This window comes from Thunnus thynnus, chromosome 6 (assembly GCF_963924715.1).
Source record: "Thunnus thynnus chromosome 6, fThuThy2.1, whole genome shotgun sequence".
Taxonomy (NCBI): domain Eukaryota; kingdom Metazoa; phylum Chordata; class Actinopteri; order Scombriformes; family Scombridae; genus Thunnus; species Thunnus thynnus.
In genome coordinates, this window is record NC_089522.1 from 3,444,411 (window position 1) to 3,471,883 (window position 27,473).

The following is a 27,473-nucleotide window of genomic DNA, read 5'->3' on the forward strand; positions in this document are numbered from 1 at the left end:
ACATTATAACAGGCACCAAGAGGAGGGGGACGGACATTTCTTTTCATTTGATAATGTTAAAAGTAAAGTTAGGCTTTGCTGTCAGTTTCCCAACTCCTGTTAAAAAAAGAGGGAGAGGGGGCTGGAGAGTGAATGAAGAGATGGAGCTGGTAAGCAGTGTATAATAAACACACCCACACCCCTGCACACCACCGTACAACCCTGCAGCGATGCACAGCAACACCTGATTTGGTCTGAATACAGCCTCAATCCATCCTTGTTTTTTCCCTCCCCGGCCTGTATTTGGGGCTGGCCTTTATTTGTTCGTGTCGACCACACCCACGGCCATTATTGGACACCCGGCTTTTAATTGAGGGTCTACCGGCCACTATCAGAGAAAATATGGTATATACTTTTATTAAATACATATTGCAGCTTTTATCCCAAGTACAATCTTACCACAAAGCCTTCAGAATGACTGGCAGAGTCAGTTGCTCCCTATTGCTGTGTCTAGACAGCAAGCATAGTGTGAGCAGTACGTCAGCAGAGCAGCAGCAATGAGTGCTCTGTGTGTGTATCTACACTGAAGGCGTTCGGGTACAGTGTTAAGCGTAGGTCACCTGTGTGTTGGAAGCGCTCAGAGCCTATTTTCCTCCATTTTCCCCGTAAAACAAAAATAGACTTGAAGCGTAAATGAATGCTTCAGGTCACAGTTATGCCTGTGAGACGCAAGCCTGCACGGAGCCGGTGCAGACAGCTGCATACATTAAAATGAGAGTGTATCTGTTGCATGTGACATGCATGTGAAAAACACATCTGACACACTTGCTGTCTAGATACCAGGTAATACTCTCATGGCCATGCAGAAATTGGTCCGTTCCACCATCATGAAGGACGTTCCAATGCTTTTATTTCTGCTTTGAGGAGCAAGGAGGCCTGAATGAGGATTCACCAGCTTTTGTGGTGGTCTTTTATCAGACTGACGCACTCCTTTTTTGGAAACCTGTGATTGGACTGCTCTGACAATGCATCTGCTGCTGTTGTATATCAGGAAAAAATACAACTCAGATGTCATATTACGACCAATGTTTAGATTTTACTTGGGTCCAAAAGAACCATGAAACAACTTTCATCATTCATCAGAAAGATTGTCTTTAGACAATAAATATTCTTATCTATTGCTGTCATTTTCATTCAGTCACAACATATGTGTTATAATAATAATAATCATGTTTTACAAAAAGTGAATTTTATTATGACACATTCTAATCATATCATGGATTAAAAGTGGTTGGACTGATCTGTATACACTATACATACAAAACGATATGTTTGTCCAGTTTTTATTGTTAAAAGGCACCCTGTGGAGTTTCTGACCTCTAGTACTAGTGCCTCTAGTAAGACACCTTTTCTCATTAATGTACCGGCAGCAGGTATGTGTGTCTATTACGTTACAATTACATTCAGGCATTTACAACTTATAAAACATTTTCTGAAATGCTCCTACTTGTCTTTATTCTTATCTTCTTTCTTCTTCTTTATTATCAACCTTTATTAGGCCACATTGTTTTACTGTAAGTTATATTTTAACTTGTTTAGGTTTTCATTCATTATTTTATTTGATAAACTATTTTTTTCTGTCTTTAATCACTGTATGAAGCACATGAAAGGATTTACATAAATTACACAAATTCTGGTAATCTTGGACACAAAAGGCACTGCACTTTCAAGGAGTGTAGCAAATAAGCAAATGTCGAAGCAGACTTGGTGGTAGAAGACTCTGGAATGGCACATAATGTGTCAGACCCCGTAAACAGAGTGACAGTGAGTAGGGGGAGGGTATATATATTGAAGTTTTATATTATTAGCATTATACATAAATTATTACTGTCGGCTTAATACATAGTTCAGACTGTCTCTTGTATCTAAAACAACATTAGAGCCTCTGCAGGGCCATCCCCTCTGAAAGGTGGACATGGTTTAGTCCACTCCTGCAGCAAGGGGGACAAAAATAGTTCATACCCTGTAGTTGTGCTAATGCTGATGCTGAGAACTTAAGGTGAATTTGGAGCTATCAAGTCATTTTAAAAACAAGCAAAATCAGAAAAGAAAGGAAACAATCAGAGGGAGAGCAGCTGTTGGCAATTTTCTTGTGAGCACAGCTTGCCAACAGTGCCTCAGGGTGATTTAATACTGGTATGTAACATGGCTAGCTACCTAACATCAGAATAGTTATCTTGCTGATAAATGAAGCAGCATGGGCCTAATGTTGAGGAACAGCCACAGAGAGTCAGAGAATCAGCTGCAGCTTCATCACCAAAGTATTTTACTCACTGATTCAGTTATTTGTTTAGGTGTGACAGCAGTTGTTTTAAAACAGGAAGGAGGCCCACTGAGGCTATGTATAGTGACAGCTGATCAAGCTGTGCCATTGTCAGAAAATGGCATAATTTCAGATGATGCTTGAGAGGAGCAGACGTCTCATTTCACTAAAAACATGTTTCCTTGATTCCTCTTTCTTGCATCCGACTACGATGTGAGGAAACAGAGATGCAATTAAGGGGACTGAGATGTACAGACCTGGACCTCATTTTCCAAAAGGCCAAAAGGCAAAGATGATCATGAAATCCATTTTACAAACTTTCTGAACTTTAAGAGGTGTTTCTCAAAAGTATTGTGACTGAAGACTCTACAGAAATGACATAGATTAATGAGTGACTTGTAGGAGGCTGAGAGCATCTTAAGAAGCTCTACAATGTGCAGGAGGGACCAAAAGCGACATGCTTTATTTAAATTTTCATTGTTTTTGTACATTTTTAATTCTCTACTTTTATTGTGAACACTGATGTTCTTTGTTAAGTGATGTTTGGTGTCGGATGAGTGATGATGTTTAAATTAGAAAATAAACCAACACATACAAATTAATTCAGCCTCCTCTCCCTATTCTTGCAAATGACCTATATTAATTTCTTCTGGCTGAAATGTCATGTTGCTGGTGGTATATTCTCAGGTTCATTATCTATCTCATTATCTATTTTGTTTTTATTTATGCAACTCTAATACAGAAATGATGACAGAATGACATTCTCAATAGACGACGTGCATATTCATGAAACTTATAGGAACCACCACTGCTTTATTTTAAATTTTAATATAAGATAGGAAAGCCTTTATTGACCCCTGGGGGGAAATTCCGGCAGCAGCAGCAGCGGCTGAATCAGAACACAGGGGGTTACATGTGCATAAGGAAAGTAACATCAGAGAATTGAAATATAGAATGGGGAAATAATTAAATAAATAAGTAAGAATAAAATGCCATTATGGGTAAGTACACGAGCAAAGCAGAACAGTACAACTATACAACCTGAATTTCAGTGCAAGTGGCACTGAAGTGCAAAGCCAATGAGCTAATGGAACACTGTTGAACACTATTGAACAGAAAGGAAACTGTACAACCTTGATAAAACTGTAAAACCTAAAACTGTCCAACCTAATCAATAACAGTACAAATGCAAAAGGCAGCGTAGGGCAAAACCGAAAACAGTTCCACTGCAATTGGCAATGTGTAGTGCAAAAATATTTACATATAATATTTCTGAGGGGAGTAGTATATTGCATTATGATGAGTCACTGTGGGGTCTACTGAGAGCAAAGGGCGTTGTGAAGCCTCACAGCAGAGGGAATGAAGGATCATTAGATGATATATGATCGTGACAGTAACATCTGCCATTTAGGCATTTGAACAGTGTGTGAATAAGAGAACATCACTAAGAAACTTGAGGTAATCATTGAAGCCTTTTTTAATTTATAACATCATAGCACAAATATATATTTCTCTTTTGGTGTTCCATTCATGAAAACAGTAAGGCAACGGTCAAATTAGGCTAAATTGCCTATAAACAATAAACAGTAACATGGCAAAACAATAATGGATGAATAATCAATTAACTAAAAGTAAGTTTTACATAGAGTGAACATCTGTGAGTGGGCTAACACATGAACATGACATGTCCCTCAAACACACTTTGAGCAGACATTCAGTACCTTGACTGTCCATTTTCCACAAACAGCTTTCCTGCACTTCAGGCACATGGCGAAGGTTTTATTGCAGGTCATTCTCCTCTGACTTAGTTGTCAGATCACACATTCAAACGAATGCTGCTGCCTAGCAACTTAGAATGTTTAAAACATACACCGCATGGAAATAAATGCATTTCATTTACGGGTAAATTTGACCTGGTGGCAGTTAGGGGTACTGTATAAATGTCTGTGTTTTTAATCTGGATTCATTGGGGGTGCTACACAACATTATTTTAGGAAAACTTAAAGACTATATGGAATAAGAATATTTTATTAAAACATAGTAACAAACATACATTTTTACCAGTTTTTCTAATGAGCCACTGAGGTGCAGCTGTGGAGGCAGGCCATAGGTCAGGGCTGATGAGGTGAAAGGTAACAGATGTGCACGCAAAGAATGAGATTGAGTGCTTGGTGAACAGGATGGGTATGACTGATTCTGAAAGAAAGAGAAAAGCTGTCCTTTTAAAATTAAAATTATGTTTTAGGGCTTTGTCTTAAATATCCTCTTGTCCCTGATGAATAAAATCTGTGTACATGTACTATTTTGGCTTATTTATTGCCCACAAAAAGACTAATTTCCCACAGCTTTACAAAGCGTGTTCTCTCTTTTTAAAATCTTTTTTCCATATGAAATGGAAAAAAAATCTACTGCCCTTTCATAAAATCATTTATTAGACTTATTACCCTTAATTAACTAATTGCCTTTTAGTCAATGTTTACATGCTGTTTACAACCAGTTGAGAACCTATTTACCTTATTTTCCTCCAGCACACTGTTCTCACAATTGCTGTAACCCAGTTCTTCATATCTAAAGAGACATCTATCTCACTTTCAGCATCCAATCAAAATATCTGCATCATCTGACATTGTTTAGACAATGGTCTCTGCACAAGCTACATGCCATGTGTCACGTGGTGTTTTAGAATTGCATAGAGACACAACCACTGATGGCTCCTGTCTAGCCTCATCTCTCACATCCACAGAGCACAAGAACCCAAACACGCTTTCACAATGACCTGCAATGTTCAGACATTTCACCACATACAAATTGTGAAGTATTTAAAATGCAATGAACAATAATTTAAGGCAAATCTACTCTCTGACCCTTCTTCCTCATATATTCTCTACCAGAAAACCCACACACACTGTAGTATTACAGTTGCAATCCTGAAGATTTTGTTTATAATAGTAACAATGCTAAAAAGGTTGAAATAATTGTCCCAGATTTCTGTTGGAAATTACACATTTATCGATCACTGGAAACATGCTTTGAGCAGCAACTCTGTCAGAAAAACAACAGAAGACACCCAACTGAGCGGTGTTCCATCAAGCTGGCTAAAGGAAAAGCCTGGCTTATTTCGATAAGCCTCACTAATTTAAGTGAGAGCTCCGTTCCATCACTGCGGCTTTTATGATTCCCAGCTCAGTAACCATAGTGACTTATTCAGCAGAACGAGCCTGCTCTGTGGCAGGCTAACTGTCAAGCTTAATTTAGTGGTGTGTCAAAGAATGTCTGACAGAGGAAATAGATTCCCAAAAGACAGTTCCATCAAGTGCATTTTTGCACTTGCATCACTTGTCCAGAAACATAAGATGGAAGAACTGTGAGGGACTTTTAAAAAATACTTCAATTAATCCCCATTTTATTCATGGTCACTTCTGTGTTGGAGTGGACCCTTTTATTTAAAAGCTTAGCATTTATAATTTAAGAAATAAAAGTGTGCCAATGTTGTTTTGAAGTTATTTATTTATTTATTCATTCATTCATTCACTCATTTTGTTCAAGCTGTGAAGACAAAAAGAAAATTAAATAAAGTCCAAACCATGACCTTCTGCAGTGTTGATGTATACAGTGGTAACCACTTATAGCGATCACGGCTACAGTGATCAGCTGCTTATATGGATCAAAAAGCTCAGGACAGAATCATTCCTACACAAAATTTATGCTGTATAAATAATTCGCCTATAGAAATCAAGTAGTCTTACAGTAGTCTTACACTGACAGTGTTCATTTTGGGTGTCTTCATACATGACAACATATGTAAAAACATTTTAACTACGGTAAATCTATTGTTTGTACTTTACTCCCATGATAAGCGGCTGTGGCACAAATATTGCCTACCTGAGGCTGCTGCTGCGTGCACACTGAAATCATGATGGAGACAGAAAGTAATTTTCTGTCATTGACAGATGTCTCCTAGAAGCTTGTGACAATGAAAGGCGGGGGAAAGAAATTTAAATCAATTTCACTGCTATCTTCGCCTGTTCTGCCACTGAGGAAAATAAGGAACTTGTCATTGGCAAAAGCACACTGCATTTGAAACAGCTATACTGTATTTTGAAACAGTGAAAAAAATTCAGTAAATAGTGAGGTTGTCCATTTCATTACTTTATATTCATGTAGGCTAATAAATATACAAATGTCAATTAGATGGTATTCTGCATGAGAAGTAAAGAAAAAGAAAAGGTTATAATCATCTGCTTATAGTGATATTTGACTCGGACAGACGTGATCACTGTAAGCGCTTTCCACTGTACTTATTATCCATCTCCAGTTTCTTCATCTCCAACTCCAACTTCCTAACTTTGAACTTTCATTGGCGCTTGTAAATGGATGTCCTGTGAAAGAGAAAATGTGTCAAAGAGTAGATGATAATGTTGGTAATGGTAAGTTTGTTCTCTTAAGTTGCCTACACCATAATTTTAAATATACATCTGATATTTTCTAGCCTAGTGATAATATAGCCACAATTACTGATCTGAATGCTCCTTTATTCACAAATAAGGATAAAACCATGAACAAGGACAAGTGCTGCTCTTCACTTTCCCCACACAGACTCATCAAGCCAGATGTGGGGATCGAAGCATCAACCTTCTAGTAATAAGTTTGCTCTTCTAACCTTTAGGCCATCCCTACCCGCCTATGGGTGTAAATTTAACCTTTGTCTTCAATTTTGTGCCAACCCATCTCCTTCACCTTGTTAATTGCAACAGTACTGCCCTATTTGGAGAAGACTCCTTTATATCCTTCATATAGTTTCATCAGCAGGTTTGTTCTGCTGCTGAGAAGAACACTGCTCTAGTTTTCCCTTCGCTTTGTGACATAATATCGTCTTTTCGACAATCGACTGTTCTGGACTGCTTATGTAGTCATGTGCATGCACATACTGCCAGGTTATTCCAGCCTGGCTAGAGTTACCATTGACTAGACACAGCTAAGCTGCGTTAATGAAATGGCTTGAGCCTCAAGTGGAAGTTGATGTTAATTCCAGCAAGGCTTTTTCAAGTAAGCACAGCTTTCTTTAGCTGCGTTGATGGAACACCCCTCTGGTGTATCTGTTTTCACTGTACTCAAACAAACAGTGGGGCTGAGAGAATTCATCGCATTACACTGTGAAAATGAAAAAAACTACAGAAAAAACAGCCTGCTGTTCGGCAAAGTAATACTGAACTCTTGTTTGACATTTCAGATGTGTCAGCAGATACAAGAATATTTATAGTGTTATAAATTAGGGTGATTAATCAAATTTTATTTTCATTTACAATTTTGGATTCCAATGATTATGAAAACAAGATAATCGAGATAAAAGCGATTATTGTGCCGCATTCCATTTCGTAATGGTGCTCTCATTTTGTCTGGTGTTATAAATCCAGTGTACCCCTTTCCTTTACAGCAGTGCGCTTTCATCCCTCCCTTAAAGGCCAAACTCACTGAGAATCCATAGTAAGCGGGATGTGAGCAGCGCATAAGCATGCTCTTTCCATTCAATCCACACCAACCCTGACCTGCATTCAGTGTCCACAGAGCCGGCTGTCTGTCAGCTGCAGTTCCTGGGGAGCTGGGAGGACAGTGGCCGGGCAAACTGCTTTCACCAGGCTGACTGACACAAGAAATTTACTCAACCAAAATAGTTTTCATGTCAGCTCCACGGGAAGAAATCGACAGTGTTGTATTTATTGATTTGGTGATTTTATTTCAGTGCCAACCATAGCGAGTGAGGGGAATCTGCCTGTAGTGAAACAGACAGCTCACAGACAGACTGGAGGCCTTGATCAATCAATGTAGCTACCGTTAATAAGTTCAAGACACATATACAGCAGTATATTTGTGTGATTTAAACGGCTGTCTGTGCAGATTACGTTTCACTAAATGCGACAGAAATAGACTAGGAGCTTAAATAAAACACAGGGTTTCTCAGTGAGATGCGCATCACTCATGCATGTCTTGGAGTGTGGATTAATATATTTAATAAAATGGGAGCATTTCTGTTCTGTGAGTCAATGAGTAATTGTGTTAAATAATTGTGATTTTAATATTGACTAAACTAATCGTGATTATAATTTTTGCCATAATTGAGCAGCCTTATTATGAGCCACATTTGGTAGTTATGTAGCATGACCTTATGTTAAACCTAAAGATTCTGAAATGTTACTTTTCTGTTCTGAAACACTGTCAAACTGTCACAGTAGCAATTGCAGTGCATGTTCCTTTTACCCAGACGTCAATCTGGCAATGTGACTACCTCTGCTGCCAGCTTAATGGCGGAACAACTATGCCCCCCCATTCCATATTCATAACTTTTACACAGAACAGTAAAGCAGAATAACGGCGCAACATTACCGCCTTGAACAGGCTGTTTAAAAGGGGCTAGTAAGGATTGATACATTTAATAAAATGGAAGTGTATCTGTTCCATGAGACACGCTAGGGACGGATGTAAAAAAACGCTTCTAAAAATGCTTTCTATGTGGATTGGCTGTTAGTCCTAGCTTTTGTCAGTTAAACCACACACGTCATTTAATACTCGAAGAAAGTAAGTAAGTAAGTAAACTTTATTTATAAAGCGCCTTTCAAAACCAGAGTTACAAGGTGTTTTACAATGCAAATAAAACGAGAGAGAGATAAAATAGAATAAAATTAAAAAAAAAATTTTTTAAAAAGTGTAACACATAACATCAATATAAAACAATAAAAGCATAATAAATACACAGAAGTCAGATACAACAATTAAAACAGTGAAAGCAATACAGAGAGTGATCAGATATTATGCAATAAAGTGCTTACGAAAAAGGTGAGTTTTTAAGAGCTTTTTAAAACTGTTGACTGACTCTGCATTTTTTATTACTAAGGGAAGGCAGTTCCAGAGGGTGGGGGCCACAACCGCGAAAGCATGGTCACCCTTGGTCTTAAGCCTAGTTTTTGGCACAGCCAGAGGGCATTGATCAGTAGACCTCAGTGATCTCACTGTGGTCAGGGGACACAGTAATTCAGATATATAGGTTGGGGCCAGTCCATGTAGTGCCTTATAGTTAATTAAAAGAATTTTAAAATCAATTCTAGAAGCTAGTGGTAGCCAATGTAGGTTGGCCAACACTGGTGAGACGTGTGCCCTACACCGTGTATTAGTTAACAGTCTGGCTGCTGCATTCTGGACCAACTGGAAGAGGACACAGAAGAACGACTCAGGGTGGTATACAGTGAATTGCAGTAATCAAGACCGGAGGACACAAAAGCATGAATTATTTTTTCCAGATCTTGAAAGGATAATATTTTTGCAATGTTTCTAAGGTGGAAGAAACAAGACTGGACAACTTTCTTTATGTGACAGTTCATGTGATGGTCAAAGAGGACTCCCAAGTTTCGTGAGGCTTGCTTGACATTTACTGCTAGTGGACCTATACACTGCTGTACTGTTTCCGTAATGCTCTCACAGCCAATAATTGGATTTCTGTTTTGTCAGGGTTAAGTTGGAGGAAGTTGTCTGCCATCCAGATCTTGATAGCTGTTAGGCAGTCTTGCAAGGTGGAGAGTTTGTTCAGGTCAATTGAATTGACAGAAATGTATAGCTGTGTGTCATCCGTATAGCAGTGATAAGACATGCATTTGAATTAACTAATTAGGAGGCCAAGGGGGAGCATATACAGTGAGAAAAGAATCAGACCAAGGATTGAACCTTGGGGTACACCACATGACAACTGAGCAGAGGAGGACATGAAATTATCAATTGCCACAGAAAAACTGTCTGACAAATAGGAGGCAAACCAGTCAAGGGCAGTTCCGGTTATGTCCACCCACTGCTGGAGCCTATTAAGCAGAATAGAGTGGTCATCAGTGTCGAAAGCTGCACTTAGGTCAAGAAGCAACAAAACTGAACAATACCCAGCATCAGCACACATTAAAACATAATTTGAAACCCTAAGCAGAGCGGTTTCAGTACTGTGCCCCACATGAAAACCAGACTGAAACTTATCAAAGATCTCATTACTGTCCAAGGAAAGGAAGTTTGGATATCGGTCTGTAGTTACTGGGCAGCAATGGGTCAAGGCTTGTCTTTTTTAAGAGTGGCTGAACAATTGCATGCTTAAAATAATCAGGTACACAGCCAGAGCTAAGAGAGCTATTTACAATTGAAAGTAAAAATGGTCCTAAAAAACTAAAAACATCTTTAAAAAGAGAGGTTGGAACAATATCAAGAGAGCAAGAAGAGGGGCGCATTTGGGAGATAATGGCAGAGAGATCTTCCAATGTTAATGGGCTAAACTGGCTCAATAATGAGGCATGAGCTTAACAGTCAACACCTGTAGTATGAGAAGGCAATATTTTTGACCTCGTATCAGAGACCTTATCTACAAAGGATAAGAACATTTCACAGTCAGTATTTGAAGAGACCGGTACAGGTGGAGGGGCAGGGTTCACTAATCTATTGATAGTGTTAAATAAAACTCTGGAATTAGTTAATTTTTGTTGAACTCAATGAGATTAGAAAAATAAGCCATTCTTGCCTCCTTCACTCTCTTATTAAAAGATGAAAGTAGTTCTTTCATATGTAAAAAGTGAACCTCAAGTTTAGTATTTTTCCACCTCTGCTCAACCTTTCTGCACTCTCTTTTAAGACAGCTTATGTCGTCATTCATCCAGGGGGATGAATTAACTCGAATAGTTTTGTTTTTAAACGGAGCAACAATATCTAGAGTTGACAAACAGAGGTTGTTAAAGACACAGACAAAATCGTTGGTCTGAGTAGGCAAAGCCATATTCTTACTGAGATCTGCAAAGATAGAGGCAAATTTGTCTGCAGAATGGCTGTTGAGAGTGCGAGAGCGGGTTGAGCGTTTGATGGATTGGGTGTCAGCATTGAAGGTAATATCAAAGATAATGCATTTGTGGTCAGACACAAAAAAGTCATCAATGTATAGGGAATTCAGATTCAGACCCAAAAAAACCAAATCAAGAGTGTGACCATGATTGTGGTTTGGACCTGAAACATGTTGTATTAAATTTAAGGACTGAGTTATGCTTAAGAATTCAGCAGCAAATTTAAATTTAATAGGCATATCAGGGCTGATTTTATTGGAACAGTATCAACTAAAATAAAAGATTAATAAACTAAATATAAAACAAATATCTGATCTTTTCTTTACTGTAGATTACTGTGTTTTTCTCCTCCTGTGTGTTAATGTGAAAAACTATTTAGGTGCTCTGGTACAGGTGACATTGAGTTCTGAAACCCAGGAAAATAGAAAAATACACATTTGCCAAACTCTGACATTAAAAAAGTCTGCTGTAGCAGCAGTTACCTTTCTTTCATATAGGCAAAGAACAGCATGCAAAACATTTACAATATGTAGAAGCTTCTCATTTTCAGCTGATACTGACCATCACTTTCTCCAGTTAAAATGACAAACATTGACAGCGGCAGGTCATATCAGCTTTGAGAAATACGCTTGCTTTCTTGCCGAGAGTTAGACACATGGATATACGGTATCACCCACTTTATCACAGGGTTGAAGCCAACACAACAAACTGTCAGTGTTTTAATAGTTTCTGACTGCACTGTATGTTGCATTAATATTAAGAAATACACCCGCATTAATTTTGTGTAAATTACATGGTGCATATATGTACTGTGTAAAAGTTTGTCAGTGTGCAGAGTATGGCGATGACTTGACATCTGTACTAAAGATATCACTGTCAATCATCAAGTGATGTATGACTGAAATCACCTTGTGATTGTTGTGGTTATTTTGAGTGCTTGAGGGCAGCGACACAGTGTATAGGATACAATGTAGGGGGCTAGTTGTGTACATGACTGAACAGTGTGTAAATTAAAATGATCATTATCAGATGAGCTGCATTGAACAGCATGAAAATTAAACAAATGCAACAGGACACATAATGCAAAATTATGTACAACAGCACATCACACATGCCATGGAAGAATCTCTATACAAAGCAAAAACCAATAAGATGCAGAATGGGTGTATAAAGAATTGGGTAGGTTTAACAGACTTTGTAATTTGGCTTTAAAGCTACTGTTAGAACTACAACTGTTTAAGCCATCTGGTAAGGAAAGAACTCTTAAATGAGTTGTCATTTCAGACTTTAGCCACAAGTCACAATTTTAAATTTAGCACAGAAATTTATGTTTCAAAGTCAAAACACAGTAACTACATATTTGGTCAAAATTGAGTTGAATCTGACTTCTCATCATCTGTTTCACATATAAAAATGATTATGCCATAGAAATGTGCAATTAAAAGAAACATGAAATTTTCAGGATTTACAAAACAGAGGTAAAAACCAAATTGCAGTGACTGCAGTCCAGCTAGTTAAAGCTAGTTGATCGAGGGCAGCAACAGCTAGCCTAAGCTAAAGAAAATTTACCAACTTTTTACAAACTGTTTCCTGTAATAAAAAAATCTATTTTGATCATACAAAATCTTTGTTATTGAGTGTATTATACCATATAAACAAGGCAGTAGTTAAATCAAATTATAATGAAGAAAAGTGTAAGACCAGATAATCTTGTCCAGCTAAAAGCTAACTACCCCAGTTTAGATGCCCTAGCCTAGCTTAGATTGTCTGAACATAGAGTGCAGTATCAGATTTCATATGACTTTTTTTTTTCCTATTTTGCAAGGTCAAAATATAGCTGTCATGCCTGTTTCTGTAGTTAGCTCTCTGCTGTTGTAAACCAGAATTACAAAATGATGTAAACAACAGTTTTTAGATGGTAAAAAAATGATAATTTTGTCTACCAGGAGGAACTGAAATAAGTGTGCAACAACCAATAAAACATTTGAAGCTATTAGAAAACATTCTCCTTCTCCCCCGGAGGAATCAGACTGTGTCCATGCTAAGCTGGCTAAATCTGTAAACACATCTTCTCTCTGTTTTGGCCCTCCGCACAGCATTTTTCTCCCTGAAAACAGCTTTCAGAGTGTGCAAATGTGAACGCGCCAGCTTGGCCTTGTAGTGTGTATGGGGAACAGTATACCATTTCTTCTTCAGTGGTTTTATGTTGGCAGACTTGCAGATGTCCGTGCATGCCCAGTAGGAGAAGAATTACCCATTTTGGCATTTTAATGTGGATGGAGGTATTTGCAGAAATGAGCTGAAACTCCTACTGCGGATGCATGGGATTTTTGCACAAAAACAGCAAATTAGAATTTAGCTGTCTTAATGTACATAGTCTCTGACTGTTTTGTAGTACAAATTCACCCTTCTGCACAAACTGCATGACCCTGTGCAACCAAAGCAGAGACTCCTGCACAGCAGGAGACCACTCAGTGCAATGGCAGCAAACAGACCCGCAGGTATATAGGCCAAGGTAAGTGCACACACCAGTGCCAGCTAAACACACAGCATGTGAAATGTAAATGTACTGGAAATATCTGAGCTTACCGTCAACTGCAGTGAGTTAACTTCCCTTTCAGTTTGCTCACATCCTATAGTCTTGAAGAAATGAAAAACAAATCTTCTCTTGCTTTTTTACTCTCTCCCTCTTCCTCCCTCATTCTCTCCTCCTTCCCCTTGGTAGATAATTTACACACTTGCACTTGCAAGTTTAGTTTTTAGCACTTTTCTTTCGTAGGGTATGAAAACCATAATCAGACTATAGGGCTGTAACTAATCATTATTTCCTTGATTCTCCATTAAATGGAGTTATTATTATGACAAGGTTCAGGAACAAGACCACACCCCTCTCTTTCACTAAATTCAATCACCTGTGCCTCACTAATTCAATCATCCGTGCATACCTATATAAGTGTGTCTAACCCCTTTCTCTCCCGTACGTCTCAGTTCTCACGTGACCTACGACACGCTTGCATCGAAAACGCTTACCTCCTGCCCGTGCTCCGTGATCCACGTTCCTGGGCAACATACCACCCACGACTAGATCCAGCAGTACCAACGTGATATCTCCTTCACCACCACATCCACATGGAACCCTTCTCCTCCAGACACAGCTGGGATCCAGACGCTCCACACGCATCCACACAATGGCCCACTTGGACGTGGCTCTTTTCCAAGCGATTAACATCTTCAATCGGATGTTTGCTCACCTCCGGCGAGCTCTCGAGGAGACGGTCGTCCCACTCCTATGAAACGATGATAAAGACAAACTTTCCAACTCTATGCAGACTGTACTTCCATCAACTCTCTCGCCGGCAGCTCAAATCCTCGCGCTCTTGCGTGTTCATTGTCCGCCGCTGGGCCGATGCACGCCGCACACCGATGACATCACAACGCCGACAACTACAACAGAGCCCAGACTCCAGATACAAATCCTGTTTCGCCGAACCGACAACGATGCCTGGTTCTCCCTGCTCCTCTCTGCCTCCACCTCCATCACCGCTCCGGACGGCCACTCACTTCTGGATTCCCCACCCAGCACCACCGATATGCCGCATGTCGATGATGTCACGACGCAGCCAACAGCTTCAGCCCTCTCGCAGGGCCAGGTCGTATCTTCCTGTGTGCCTGCTCCCTCCCTGTCTGATCTGTCTCGTGTTTTTCATCTTTTCTCGCATCCTCATCCTTTCCTCTTCCCTTCCTTCAGCAGCAGCTGCCTCTACGCTTTTGACTCCACCCGATCCAGCAGCTCCTTCTTTTATGTTTCTTCCCTCAGCCACCTGCGGTCCAGCTGTTACCACAGCAACAGTTGCACCAAGCTCCCTCTGATGGACCGACTCAATGTCCTACTGTTCTATCCCTGTTCCCCTCCCTTCCCCTTCCCTTCCCCAACACCCAAATGTTTTTTCTGTGTCTACAGCACCCCCCAGTCGCCGATCCCCTTGCTCCAACTGTCGTTAACACTGCGCCTGTGAGGACTTTCACTCTCGCCTCTGCCACTCTGCCCCTCCACGGCCTACAAAGCCAGGCTTTCCAGTTCTGCACAGCCTCCAGTTCCACCACCACTCCAGCCTCCCACTCACTTGCGGGTTCCCTACCCAGCACCCCCCGCACTGGCACATCAATGATTCATCATGCTGCCACTACAGCGCGGCAACAGACTGCTTCAGCCCCACGTGCCTGCTCCCTATGCCTTAATGGCCTGTGTTTTTGTTTCATCCCTGCGTCTATGAGCCGCACATCTTACCAATTCACACGCATCCCTTCATCCCTCACCCCTCGACCTTCATCCCTTCATCCCCTCAACCCCTCATCTCTTCATTCCTCCATCTCTTCATCCCTCTCCCCTCGACCCTCATCCCTTCATCCCTCGACCTTCATCCCTTCAACCCTCGACCCTCATCCCTTCATCCCTCACCCTTCGACCCTCATCTCTTCATCCCTCGCCCCTCGACCCTCATCTCTTCATCCCTCGCCCCTCATCTCTCCATCCCCCACCCTTCGACCCTCGACCCTCATCCCTTCATCCCTCACTCCTTGCCCCTCATCCCTTACCCCTCATCTCTTCATCCTTCCCTTGATCCGTCCTTCAGGAATCATCCTGGCTCTCCTCCGTCGATATTATTTGTTTACAGCACCCCTTTTCGCTTCCTCCTGCCACAGCTACTATAGCTCCCTCAACTCGCCTGCTTCTTTTCATTCATCCAACCTTTATTTACATCTCGAGGTATCATTGAAGGCATGCCCTCATTTTCAGTAACATTGACTGACTGTATCAACTGCTTTGCCACTGTGAACAATTTTCGTTGTAATCGCTTCATATTGATTCATTGCTTCAGGGAACCTGGTTTTCCTCATCATTAGTTGATACTTAAGGAAGCCACAGAACTCCCTCCTTTCTAACCCCCTCTGTTTCGTACTGTTTTCGTTTTTGTCTCATCCCTGCATCCGCAGGCTGCACAATCATCCCATGCACATGCATCCCCTCATCCTTTCCTCTTCCCTTCCTTCAGCTGCAGCTACCTCAGCGCTTTTGGCTCCACCCGCCCCTGCAGCTCTTTTCTTCTCTCTCTTCCCATAGCCACCACTGGTCCTGCTGTTACCTCACCCACCATCGCAGTGAACCACGGTGCTCCCTCTACTGGACCAACTCCATTTCCTCCTGTTCTATCCCTGTTCCCCTCCCCCCTTCTCTATCACCCAACTGTATTTTTTCTGTGTTTTTCAGCTCCGCCGTCTTCAACATTATGCCACCGGCACTTTCACTCCGGCCTCCGCCGACCCTCCTTCATCCCGCCACTGAACACTGTCTACAACCACGCCATCATCTCTAACACCCCTCTCATCCTACCCCCTCATCCTCCGACGCCCCCAAGTGCTTTCCAAGACAACCGCACTACCTAATCCCACGACATCCTGCTGTGCTCAGACGCAGCAGTAGGTGGTTCACCTCCGATCAGCCACCTGAACAGTCCCAACCTCACCCACCCTCTGCTCTATGAACCGTACCATGTCATCTTCGCAGCCCTTCTTTGGGGGTATGAGCGGTCTTCCAGTCATCCTCGTTCATACAGCCTACTACATCATCGTCGAGCATAATAAACTAGAAGTTTAAATCCTTGGCACCAGACTCAGATTCCCACCTGAAAGCCGGTCCCTCCGTTTTCAGCTTCCATGCCTCCCACGGTCTTTCGTTCCCTTCACTCAACGTTCTGACCCTCTCCTGCTTCACCACCTTCACCCGTTCCATTGTCAAGATTAAATCTCCCACAATACACGTCTATGCCAGCCAAACTAACGTCTCCATAAAACTGTCCTCAGGGGCACCATACCTAGCCTTATTTCACGCACACTTCGACATGTTATCTGTAAGTCCGAACCACATCTTATGCTAAACGCTTGCCCCTCACTTCAGACTTCCTGGCCCACTACCAAACTCCAACCTGTCTCCCCATAAAAAAAGTCAGTCCACATTCCTAACCGTACTCTGGCCAATTCTTCCGCAGTGGAGCCGCTTCAACCACTTCCAAATAAGAAATCCCAGACCACCCGTTAAAATTAAATAAATAAAATTCTCGACCGCTAGTCTTCCCAAGATTCCATACCTACCTCAGCGACATTCAAAGAGCCCGTTCTTACTTAGTCCAATGAAGTTAATTTTGGGGGATGATGAAGCAGAAAACTCATAGAGACACATGTTCCATTTGGTCCCCGGTCGTCCCAACGCCATCGACCCCCTTCATCCCTCTCCTCAACCCCATCATTCCACCGTACACGACCCGGACCAACCTTCAGCTCCCATTCATCAATCGACCCCTTCATCCCTCTCCTTGATCCACATCCAACCCACCATACACTCTCCTCATTAATCCTGAACCCTCTCGACAATCCAAATAAATCTACTTTTATTCTGTTCAAATGGTGTGGTCTTTGTTAGTGATTCATAAAATGTCAGCAAATAGTGAAAAATAATCATCAAATGTTCCCAAGTCCAAGGTGGTGTGTTCTTTTTTCCTATGACCAAAAGTGCAAAGATATTCATTATACCATTACAGAAGAGGTCTAATGAAAAACATTTGCGGGTAACATTTTTTATTTCTGTTGTTAGCCTCCCGACTCTATACAAACGCAGTACTAAATCACTGGATATCTTTCAAAAGATTTTTTATAAAGTTTGATGAAGATACAGATATAGGTATCGTCTGTCAAATAGGTTGTTTTCCTCCTTGGTATGATTTGTTTTGGCAGATCTGAACACCGGGGTGTGGACCAAAACAACCTTACCCTCTAGAAAAAGTGGTCACAGTCTGGTCACAAACAAATTCTGAAGCAGTTCGTTTGTGGTAGGAACATGATCCAACCTTGATCTGACCCAAGTACAGACATACTCAGCAAGCAGATGAGTGAAATCAACAGTTGCTTGCCGGAGAATGAATTGAGATCTGACCTGAACTACCACAAAGAAGTATATTGCATTCTTGATATTTGGGCAAATAGGAACTTCTTCAGGGCTTTCTTTCTGTGTTTATGGGGCTCCCACCCCAGACACATCTGACCACTGAGAAGAGAGAATGTTCTCACCTGGCTATTAGTGATACATTTTGGTTTGCTTGGATTTTACTGTGTTGCAGAACAGATGGTCACACTGAGCCTGAGAGCGTCCTGCTACCCAACAGAGCCACAGAACAACAACCCACATTAGCTTTCCTGTTAAAGTCCAGTTTTTATCTTACAAACATGAACACGTCTTGTCGTGCACCTTAGCTTGTTGAACGAGCCATCAAACAAACATTCACCGGGGAAAAGTGCACCACTAATGTCAGTTAGCAAGCTAGATATCTAATAAGCTACTCAGCTACAGCACATTGAACAGCATGTAATCATACCTCCAAATATCACTTTGGACCCGTTAGATATTGGTTTGGTTGTTGCTTTTCAAAATCCCTGTTAGTGACACACTGTCCATGACATGTACAGTACTTTGTTTGCTTTGTCTCCATGCCTGTAACACAGCTATCCTGCCAGCTGCTGTCAATCAAACAAACCTTTGATACGTCCCTCCAGCCGGCTGAGACTAAAAGGAGCATTTCTGATGTTTTTTTGAAGACCTTTTCTCTTCATTTTAACAATACAAAACTATTGCCAATATATTTAAAGTCCCCATACACTCAAAAATATGATTTCATATTTCTTCAGTTGGATGCTTGAGCTTCACTGTGCAGAATGATGGTATATGTGCCGAGTTTCTTGACGGTTGAAGGCTGTTTTCACATTCATCTGCTGAAGGGGGAAAGTTTCTCCGTGCAATTAAAAATCGGAGTTTAAGGGGTGGGCCTATAAGCAGGATTTGTGACACTACAACTGGTTTCGAAGCCAATCATGGTCTAGTATGCAACTTACATAAATGTGGTGTGGCAATTTAACCCTTTGAAAACGGATGTCCCGCGGGCAGCCCTAGACTGGTGGGGGGGGTCGCTGTTTACATGGTCCAATTCAAATAGATCTAAAATAAAAACCATAACAGCTAGAGCTCTCATCTTTTACGCAATCACGTTGTACGCTTGTGTCAGAAGATGATGACACCATTATATCACGTTACGTGCGTGTAATAAAACCGGATAAAACGTAATGACGACGCGGGGTGGTGTGGGGGAGCGGAGTGGAGCAGAATGGAGAAGCAGGTCGAAGTCAGAGAGATTGAGAGAAAGTTGAGAGATTCAGATTCAGATACTGAGAGAGTAAGTGTATTTTTGGAGCATATATGTCTTTTTTTTGTCGTGATGATGAAGAAAAGAAGGCTTTGGGGGTTTTGTTCGTGGGTGGTGACCAAACAGAAGAGGTGCTTTCTTCTGATCCGGACTCCTTCAGTGAGGATGAAGACCATTTTGCTGAAGGCATCGATCCATATCAGGATATGTAAGTATATTTTTAGGGATTATTATTTATTTATTTGTTTGTTTTTTACATTTTAGAGAGTTGTTTTTTGTGCTGTGTGCATGTGTGTATGGCGGGTGTGTGTGATTTTCGTGGGTGTGGGAAGTTTCAGACTTTCTCCACAAAGCAGAACGTTTCTGCTTGTCAAAGGATTATATTTTCAAGTTCATCGTTATTTTTAATGATATGTCTTCTTTATGTTTTTTCTAATGTCATTTCCATTTATCTTTGTTTTAGCCCCACTGGAGATGAAGGAGCAACAGAGGACCACCCAGACGCAAAGCATCCCAACACACATTTTGTATTTTGTAATTTATGACACAATTTCAATACTTAGGCCTATATCAATCATTATGGTTTATTGGCTTGCATAACCTTTTAACTTAGGTTGTACAAATTTTAGGGATATGGAGCATTTTAAGATATTCTGGGAAATGACATCACAATAAGCAAAAATACCAACGTAGGCACTGGGGAAATATGTCTATTGCAGATGAAACAAACGCCTTTGCACTCTGCTCATAAAAATGAGCATATCTCAAAAACTAAAAAATGTACATGGTTCAAATAACTTATGGAATGTTAAGAAATATTTTGTTCATGTTTCTACATTCAGAAATGTTTTGGAACAATGTATTTTGTGTGTTTATTCAGTAAAATTTGATGAAAAAACATGTCCGATTTTTGTATTTTTTAAATATATGACAAAATTTCAATACATATATCAATTATTATGGTTTATTGACTTACATAACCTTTTAGCTTAGGTTGTACAGATTCTAGGGATATGAAGCATTTGAAGATACTCCAAAAAATGACATCACAATAAGCAAAAATACCAATTTAGGCACTGGCGGACCATTTCTATTGCAGAGTTCAAAGGGTTAAAGCCTCCAGTACACATACACTGAAAAAGGACTTTACATTGAAGTAGGACACACCTTGTGTCCAGCAGTCCAAACTTATGAGAAAAAAAAATGCATATTTATAGATTCTGGAATTTTGAATGAGGGAGAAGGAGGAGATGTCACTTTAAGGATTTTAAAGTGGTAATTATATTTTTTGTGGAAAAACCATATCAGACACACAATATTGTTCCAAACATTATAGTAGGTATTTGATATGTCTTAATACATATCTGGAGGGGATGTTTTAAGAACATGTTGACATTATTTTTGACTACAAAGGGGGTGGTTAAATGTGATTTCAGTTGGACTTTTTTGTTCCTCAAAGGAAAGCAGGATATGTGATTTACAGAGCAGATATGTATGCTGTAGCAGAAAAAAACATGCAATTTAATTTCAGTGGGACTTAAAAAGTTTTAAGAAGTTAAAACCATTTTGTAGATGTTCTGTATCATTTATGTTTCCCATTTGACATAAAGTTTTACTCACAGCACTGCATACCTTTATTCTGGATAACTGCATGGGGGAATTGAACTCCCTATCCTGGCAGTGTTAGTGCCATGCTCCACCTATTAATCTCCACAGGAAAGCCTTCTGTCTCCCCTCTTGCTGTCTAACCTCCTCATCTCTCCCTTTCACTTCAATTTTCCCACACAAATACACACACTCCTTCTCTCCACCCCGTGTCACTCACTGTTGTAAAGACAGTGAGTGTTTGGGAACCCTCTGTAGCAGCCAGGCGCCTACTGAATCAGCCTGCACTGAATCTTCCATGCACACATACACAGCACAGACAAACACACCCACTTATAAAATGTTATGGGAACAATTTGATTGTTTCCTCTTTGCCAGCACAGTCCAGTGTGTCAGTCTAGTGTGCATCAAATTATGTCCCCAGACTCGACTGTCCTGGAGTATATATTGTTCTTGTCTTTATTTCAAATGGAAAAAATAACACAAAGTCTTATGTGATTTTTATAGCGTATGATTTTTATAGCATATGTGTGAGAAAATGTTTCTTCACTGACACAAACTATTTGCTAGACCCTGGCTCACGAATGTCAACAGCCTCAATGAAAGCATCAGAAGATAAGAACTGTTAGCCTTGGCACTGCATCAGATAGTTATTGTCATGTAGGAGTGATGAATAGAGGGGGCAAGAAAACATTGAGAACAGGAGAGAAAAGGAAAAGACAAGACATGCATGGAGGGATAAACAAAAGACAAGACAGATGGGAAAAAAATCAGTGTGGCATAGAAAAGCAGAGAGAGACTAAACCCAGAAGCAGGAGAAACCGCAGCAGATGATAGTGATGATCATAGTGATTACTAAAAGAGTTACTTAGAATACGCACAAGCAAATGTCACATTCCCTTCTGCTTTTGTCTCATGCCAAGTGTCCATTAAGCTGCAGCGAAGTCACAGAGCATCCACAGAAAACCTCACCTTAATCATTTCCTATTCTCTCACAACACCATGAACTCTGCCGGGCTTCTGAGTCAGTGCCAAGTATGTGCATTGTAAACAAAGCCACAGAGATTGGCTTCATCATTTATATGACCTACGACCTGCAGAGAAACACCATTTATCTTGGGGAGTAGTGGGGAGAGAAGGGATGGCCTTGAGAAATAGCCTGGAAGGTGTGTGGCTCTTTACATTAAGCCGCATGCCTGCTTAACATGAATACAAGGCTATAACTAATGATTATTTTATTGGTTGATAGTTATTTTTGTGATTAATGGATTCATCATGTGGTCTATGAAATGTCAGAAAATTGTAGAATTCATTTTGTCCGTTAATAAAAACATTAAGAAACATGGGATCCAGTGTTGTCAGATGGAACTGACGATAAGCAGCCTAATCAAAGCCTAGAACCTGTCCAGTCATCATAAAAGTAGATAGGGCTGCAATTAACGATTGGTTTGATTATTGATTAATCTGACAATTATTTTCTTGATTAACTGAGTTTTTTTTCTATATATACCAGTCCTGTCACCTCCTGTCTTTTGTTTTTTCAGTGTATTTAGGAAAACTCTACACCACAGTTACAATAATAAAGAATTTATGTTAGAAATCATAAAATTGAATATAAAAGGGAATTAGGACAGCACACCTAGTCAACTGATTTTAATTTGAATTGCCACATGGACGTTTCGGGCCAGGCACCCTTCCTCAGCAATCTACTACCAGCAATCAACACAATCCACAACAAGTGGACTTAATTATAGGCATCCACAACTGATACAACAAGGTCATCCCGGCAGAGGGAGCTACACATATGAGTCATCATAATGAAATTAATAAATTGAAATAAAAATGGACTTATGTCCAGTGCATAAGAGGACAAACAAAAAACAAACAAAAGAACAGATCTCATTCATGCGCCACATCACAGAGAACTATATACAGATCAAATGAAGAAAATATCCTGAGTCCACAAAAGCAATTTCCCATTCAATCCCTTTAATGCGAAGACACTCAGAGTGCACGTTTGACACATCTCCCTCTACAAAAGACCCATGTGTCTGCAGCCACCTCTCCCCAAAAATACTACTACTACTACTACTACTAATAATAATAATAATAATAAAGCTAATCAAAGAAATAATGCTAATCAAAAAATTAATAAAAGTAGTCAAAAAATAATAAAGCTAATCAAAAAAATGATCAAAAAAGTAATAAGAAAGTATAAAATAAAACAAAAGCCTTTTAGATAATGTTACAATAAAGGTTAAAAGTTTTCACTGATACAGTATGAACAGGTGTTGAAAATCTTTTATCACAGAAATATGATATAATAATAACTGAAGGAGGAAGTGTCAGTTGTGTCGAGCTGAACCGGCTGAATTAGTGTCAATGTCAGTCTACCTGGATGAGAAGGGGATGGTTTTTGGAATCTTTGCCCAAGTGGGACAAAAAGCAGCTCACATTATTACAACCCACCCTGAACAATTATTACCCACTCAATTAAATAAAAAGTAGCTTAGTTGGGTGGAAAACTAGCCAATCTGGCTACACTGTTGAAATCGCAAACCATCAAGGTCAAGGTTTTATAAGTGATAAAAATGACAGTGGAAATAATTTTTATTTCAGCTTTAGAGAGTACCACTGCCCGAATGCTAATAGCATCAGACCTCTGTGAGTTCCTAGCAGGATATGATTGGCAGTTTATTGGACCAATAGAAGAGCAGCAGAGCCACACCACACAGATTCATTGCCCCAAGAAAATGTGCACAATTACCATAAAGACCAAGAAAATCTGAGGATTCCGAGGAAAAACAAAAAAATCGCAAACCAAAAGACTGCTGTGGTTTTGGATTTTGCTTTGCATTGAAATTGTAGCTCTTTGTCATATTTTGAAATGACTTGGGGTTGCAGTTACTGTTGGATGATTTGTGATCGCATATTTCTTTGCATTTGTACAAAATGAATCCCATACAAGTAGCCCCATGTATTATCAATACATTTGAGTCACAGAACTACAGTAAGCATCAGATTTTCAGAATATAAATGACCTCAGATCTTTGAAAAACACAGTTGTTCTGAATTCTCAAAGACTAATTAACTAATTAATAAAACTAACTAAGATTAAAATATTCTTGCATATTGTTGCATATTATTCAGTTGCATATAAAAAAGATTTTTAACCCTTTTCCAAATTGCAACTGTTTCCTGTGCAGGTAGCTGGAAATAACACACAGTATGTCCTTGCACTTTTTGTACAACATTGAGATGTGATATTGTATGACAATATTTTAACATCAATATATACAATATAACTTTTATTTTTTTATTTTATTTTTTTATTTATATATTTATAAAAATATTTAACATTGTTATTATTGGTTCATTTTGTACAAATTGAGCAAGGAGATGTGTGAATTCAGGCCACCATGTTTGTTTGGATTAGGAAAAATCCCAGTTTGGGACACAGGATTAAAATCTGTTTTTATGGTGCAGCAGAGGAGGATGGTTAGGAGAGGAGGAGATGGTTCTGGAAGTGCAACAACGACCTTTTGGGTTTTCAAATATCATTTATTTTTCACAAAAAGTATGCTTAAAAAGAGAAAAAAGCAAAAGCAACAAGTGCTCACGTTTGAGTAGCTGGAACCACACAATCTTTGTCAGTTTTGCTTGACAAATGACGTAAATGGTTAATCATATACTAGACTAATCAATTAATTGAATAATTGTTTCAGCTCCATATTAACAACAAATAACGATGCGTAGTAACTGAGCCAACAAGCAGGTTTGCTCACTTTTTGATATTTTCCCTGAAATTTCACTGATAAATTGGGTCAACAAATCGTCTAGAAGAACTAAGGATCTGATCATTTCACATATATCGTTTTTGATTAATCTTGTAAAAACAATCGTCATGTTGTTTGTGGAAAGACTCTGCCTTCTTCATTTCCTGAAAGAAATGAACCTGCATGAAGTGGAACAATCTGAAAAAGCCTAAATCTGAGACACCCACCTGAAGCACAGTCTTCATGGTGATAGGGGAGACGATAGCGGTGCAAATCTTCTCGCCTTTGCGCATCACCTGGCCCATGATAAAGAGCATTGGCGTGGCGAGCGCGAAGGACGCCAGCCACATGGCGCTGATGAGCTTCTTGGTGCGGCTGCGGGACATGATGCTCTTTGCTTTGAATGGGTGGCAGATGGCCATGTAGCGCTCCACGCTCAGACTGGCAATGTTGAGCGCGGTGGCATAGGAACAGCTGTCCCGGAGGAAGTAGTAACCCCTGCACACGGCGTTCCCGAACACCCACGGGTGGTGGAACCAGATGAAGTTGTAGAGCTCGATGGGCATGGAGAGGACGAGGATCAGCAGGTCGGAGACGGCGAGGCTGGCCAGGTGATAGTGAACGGTGCTCTGGAGGTTCTGCAGGGTCTTTTTTGTCAGCAGGGTGTACAGGGTGATGGAGTTCCCCAGTGAGCCCACAGCGAACAGAGCCACATAGATAACTGTGACTATCACCTTGGAGTAAACGTCCGTGTTGACTTCTAAGTCTTCCTCCTCTGTTTTGGAAGCGGCGCTGCTGTTTTCAAAAGGAAAGTGTGAGTTATTCCCAAAGATTCTCTGCGCCAGTGCGCCCAAGCCGGACAAGTCGCGCCCCGAGAGCGTGGAGTTTAAATCCATGATGCCTTTATGTGTGGACACATATAAACTGTGAGTGAAGTTGTTTAAACTGAGTGGACATTGGCTATTTCTCACTTCCACATCAAACGGAGTGAAATGGCTTCAAGGTCTCAAAGGAGAGCAGCTTTTATAGTAGGGACGTCAGGAGGCGTGCTCGCTATTGGCGCTGCTGCGATGACGCACGGCCATTCAGTGAGTGGAGCTTTCGCTATTGTGTCCATTCATGTTTAACCTTGGAAACCAAAAATAACGTGAAGGACCTACCTATCGAAAAATCACAAGCGATTAAATTCAAGCACACTTTCTGAGAGACGTTTTTTGATTTCTGTTTTGTAAGTATCCTTGACACCAAAAACTCCCTCTCTCTCAAACACACTCTTCTCTCTTTTCTCCTCTCTCACACAGGCATATAAGTGCAAAGAAATAATGTTAGGCAACAGCTTGAGCCCCATCACAGTATACCTGATTGTGTTAGAGGCTTCAGTTAAGATTGTGTCTTTAGTGCTAACGATCCAGTCTCACTGAGGGGAAATGTAATCACTGGACACTGTCACAGCTGCCACTGCTGGAACCAATGTAGCAAGACAGGCCTTCCTCTCTCTCACACACACAGACACACAGACACACACACACACTCCAATACACACACACACACTCCAATACACACACACACACACATACACACATACACACACACATAATCTCTACAGATAGTTGAACACAAAGTGGTACATCTAAAGAAGTTAAACCTGTGCATGTGTTACAAGGCACATAGTACATTAAAGCATATGTGTGTTTATGTGTTGCAGTGTCATTCTACACAGCATCAAGAACCTGATGATGATGTTCTTCAGACTGTGAGGAAATGCTCTTCTTCTTAAATAGGAAATCTCTCCATGTTTCCGGCACCAGGGCCCATGGCTCCTACAGAGGTTAATGTGTTTAACTGACAGGCTGTCATTGAGGAATAAAAAACATATAGCGTTACTTATAACTACTATCAGCTGTTCACAGTTTGGCCTGTTTCCAGGAGTCATAGTGGGATAAGCGGATGTACAGTACATCTGCAGTACCTTAAATATGATGTTTACTGTGGGACAGGATGTCTTTTTTACTAATGGTTTTTCCCTTATCTCATTCACTTCCCTCAGAAGGGGTCAAAAGGGGCAGCTGATGGTTAAGTTAGAAATGAGAAGACAAAAAAGTATTCACACATTTACTGATTGTACTCTTGTTCAAGTTTTGGTGAAATAATGTTAAATGTGCATCCAGTGTGTGGGTGTCTTTTTTCTGTTTCAATGTCAAGTTTTGTTCAGTGTTTGAAGTTGTTCTTTTCATTATGTCATTATGGAGTGATGTTAATGTCAATATTAGTGACAAATGCTCGTTTAACGATCCACAAATAAAATCAAATGTGTATGGTGATTTGTGAATAAATGGTGGTGTTTGCAAATGCATGTTCCTATAATAATTGAAAAGCGTCCTGTGTATACTGTATGTCTAAAAGTTATTTTGTTGCATTTATTTCCATATTGGCAAATCTGTGCGTATCAGAGACATAAATGCCGCCCAAATTAAGTTTTCTGTCAATATTATGAGAAAATGTTGTGCATTATTGTAATGAGCAAGTTGAATAAAATGTTCACTGACAACATCTTTTTTTTCCCACAAAAATAGCCAATCTTGCAGTAAAGTATCCGCTGGTAGTAACCAGAATCAGAATCTGTTTTTATTAGCCAAGCATGCAAGCATACAAAGAATGTGTCTTGGCATTTGCTCCCACAAACGCA

General features: G+C 40.2%; 1 protein-coding gene across 1 annotated transcript in view; it reads right to left on the bottom strand.

Moving 5' to 3' along the window:
• ntsr1 (neurotensin receptor 1 (high affinity)) overlaps positions 1 to 26,009 on the bottom strand; it is a 94,559-nt gene extending 68,550 nt beyond the window's left edge. Inside the window, exon 1 of the mRNA XM_067591325.1 lies at positions 25,015 to 26,009. Coding sequence (XP_067447426.1) covers positions 25,015 to 25,683 — 669 coding nt within the window. The 5' untranslated portion in view covers positions 25,684 to 26,009. The remainder of the gene's footprint in view (positions 1 to 25,014) is intronic.
• Positions 26,010 to 27,473: the final 1,464 nt, after the last annotated feature.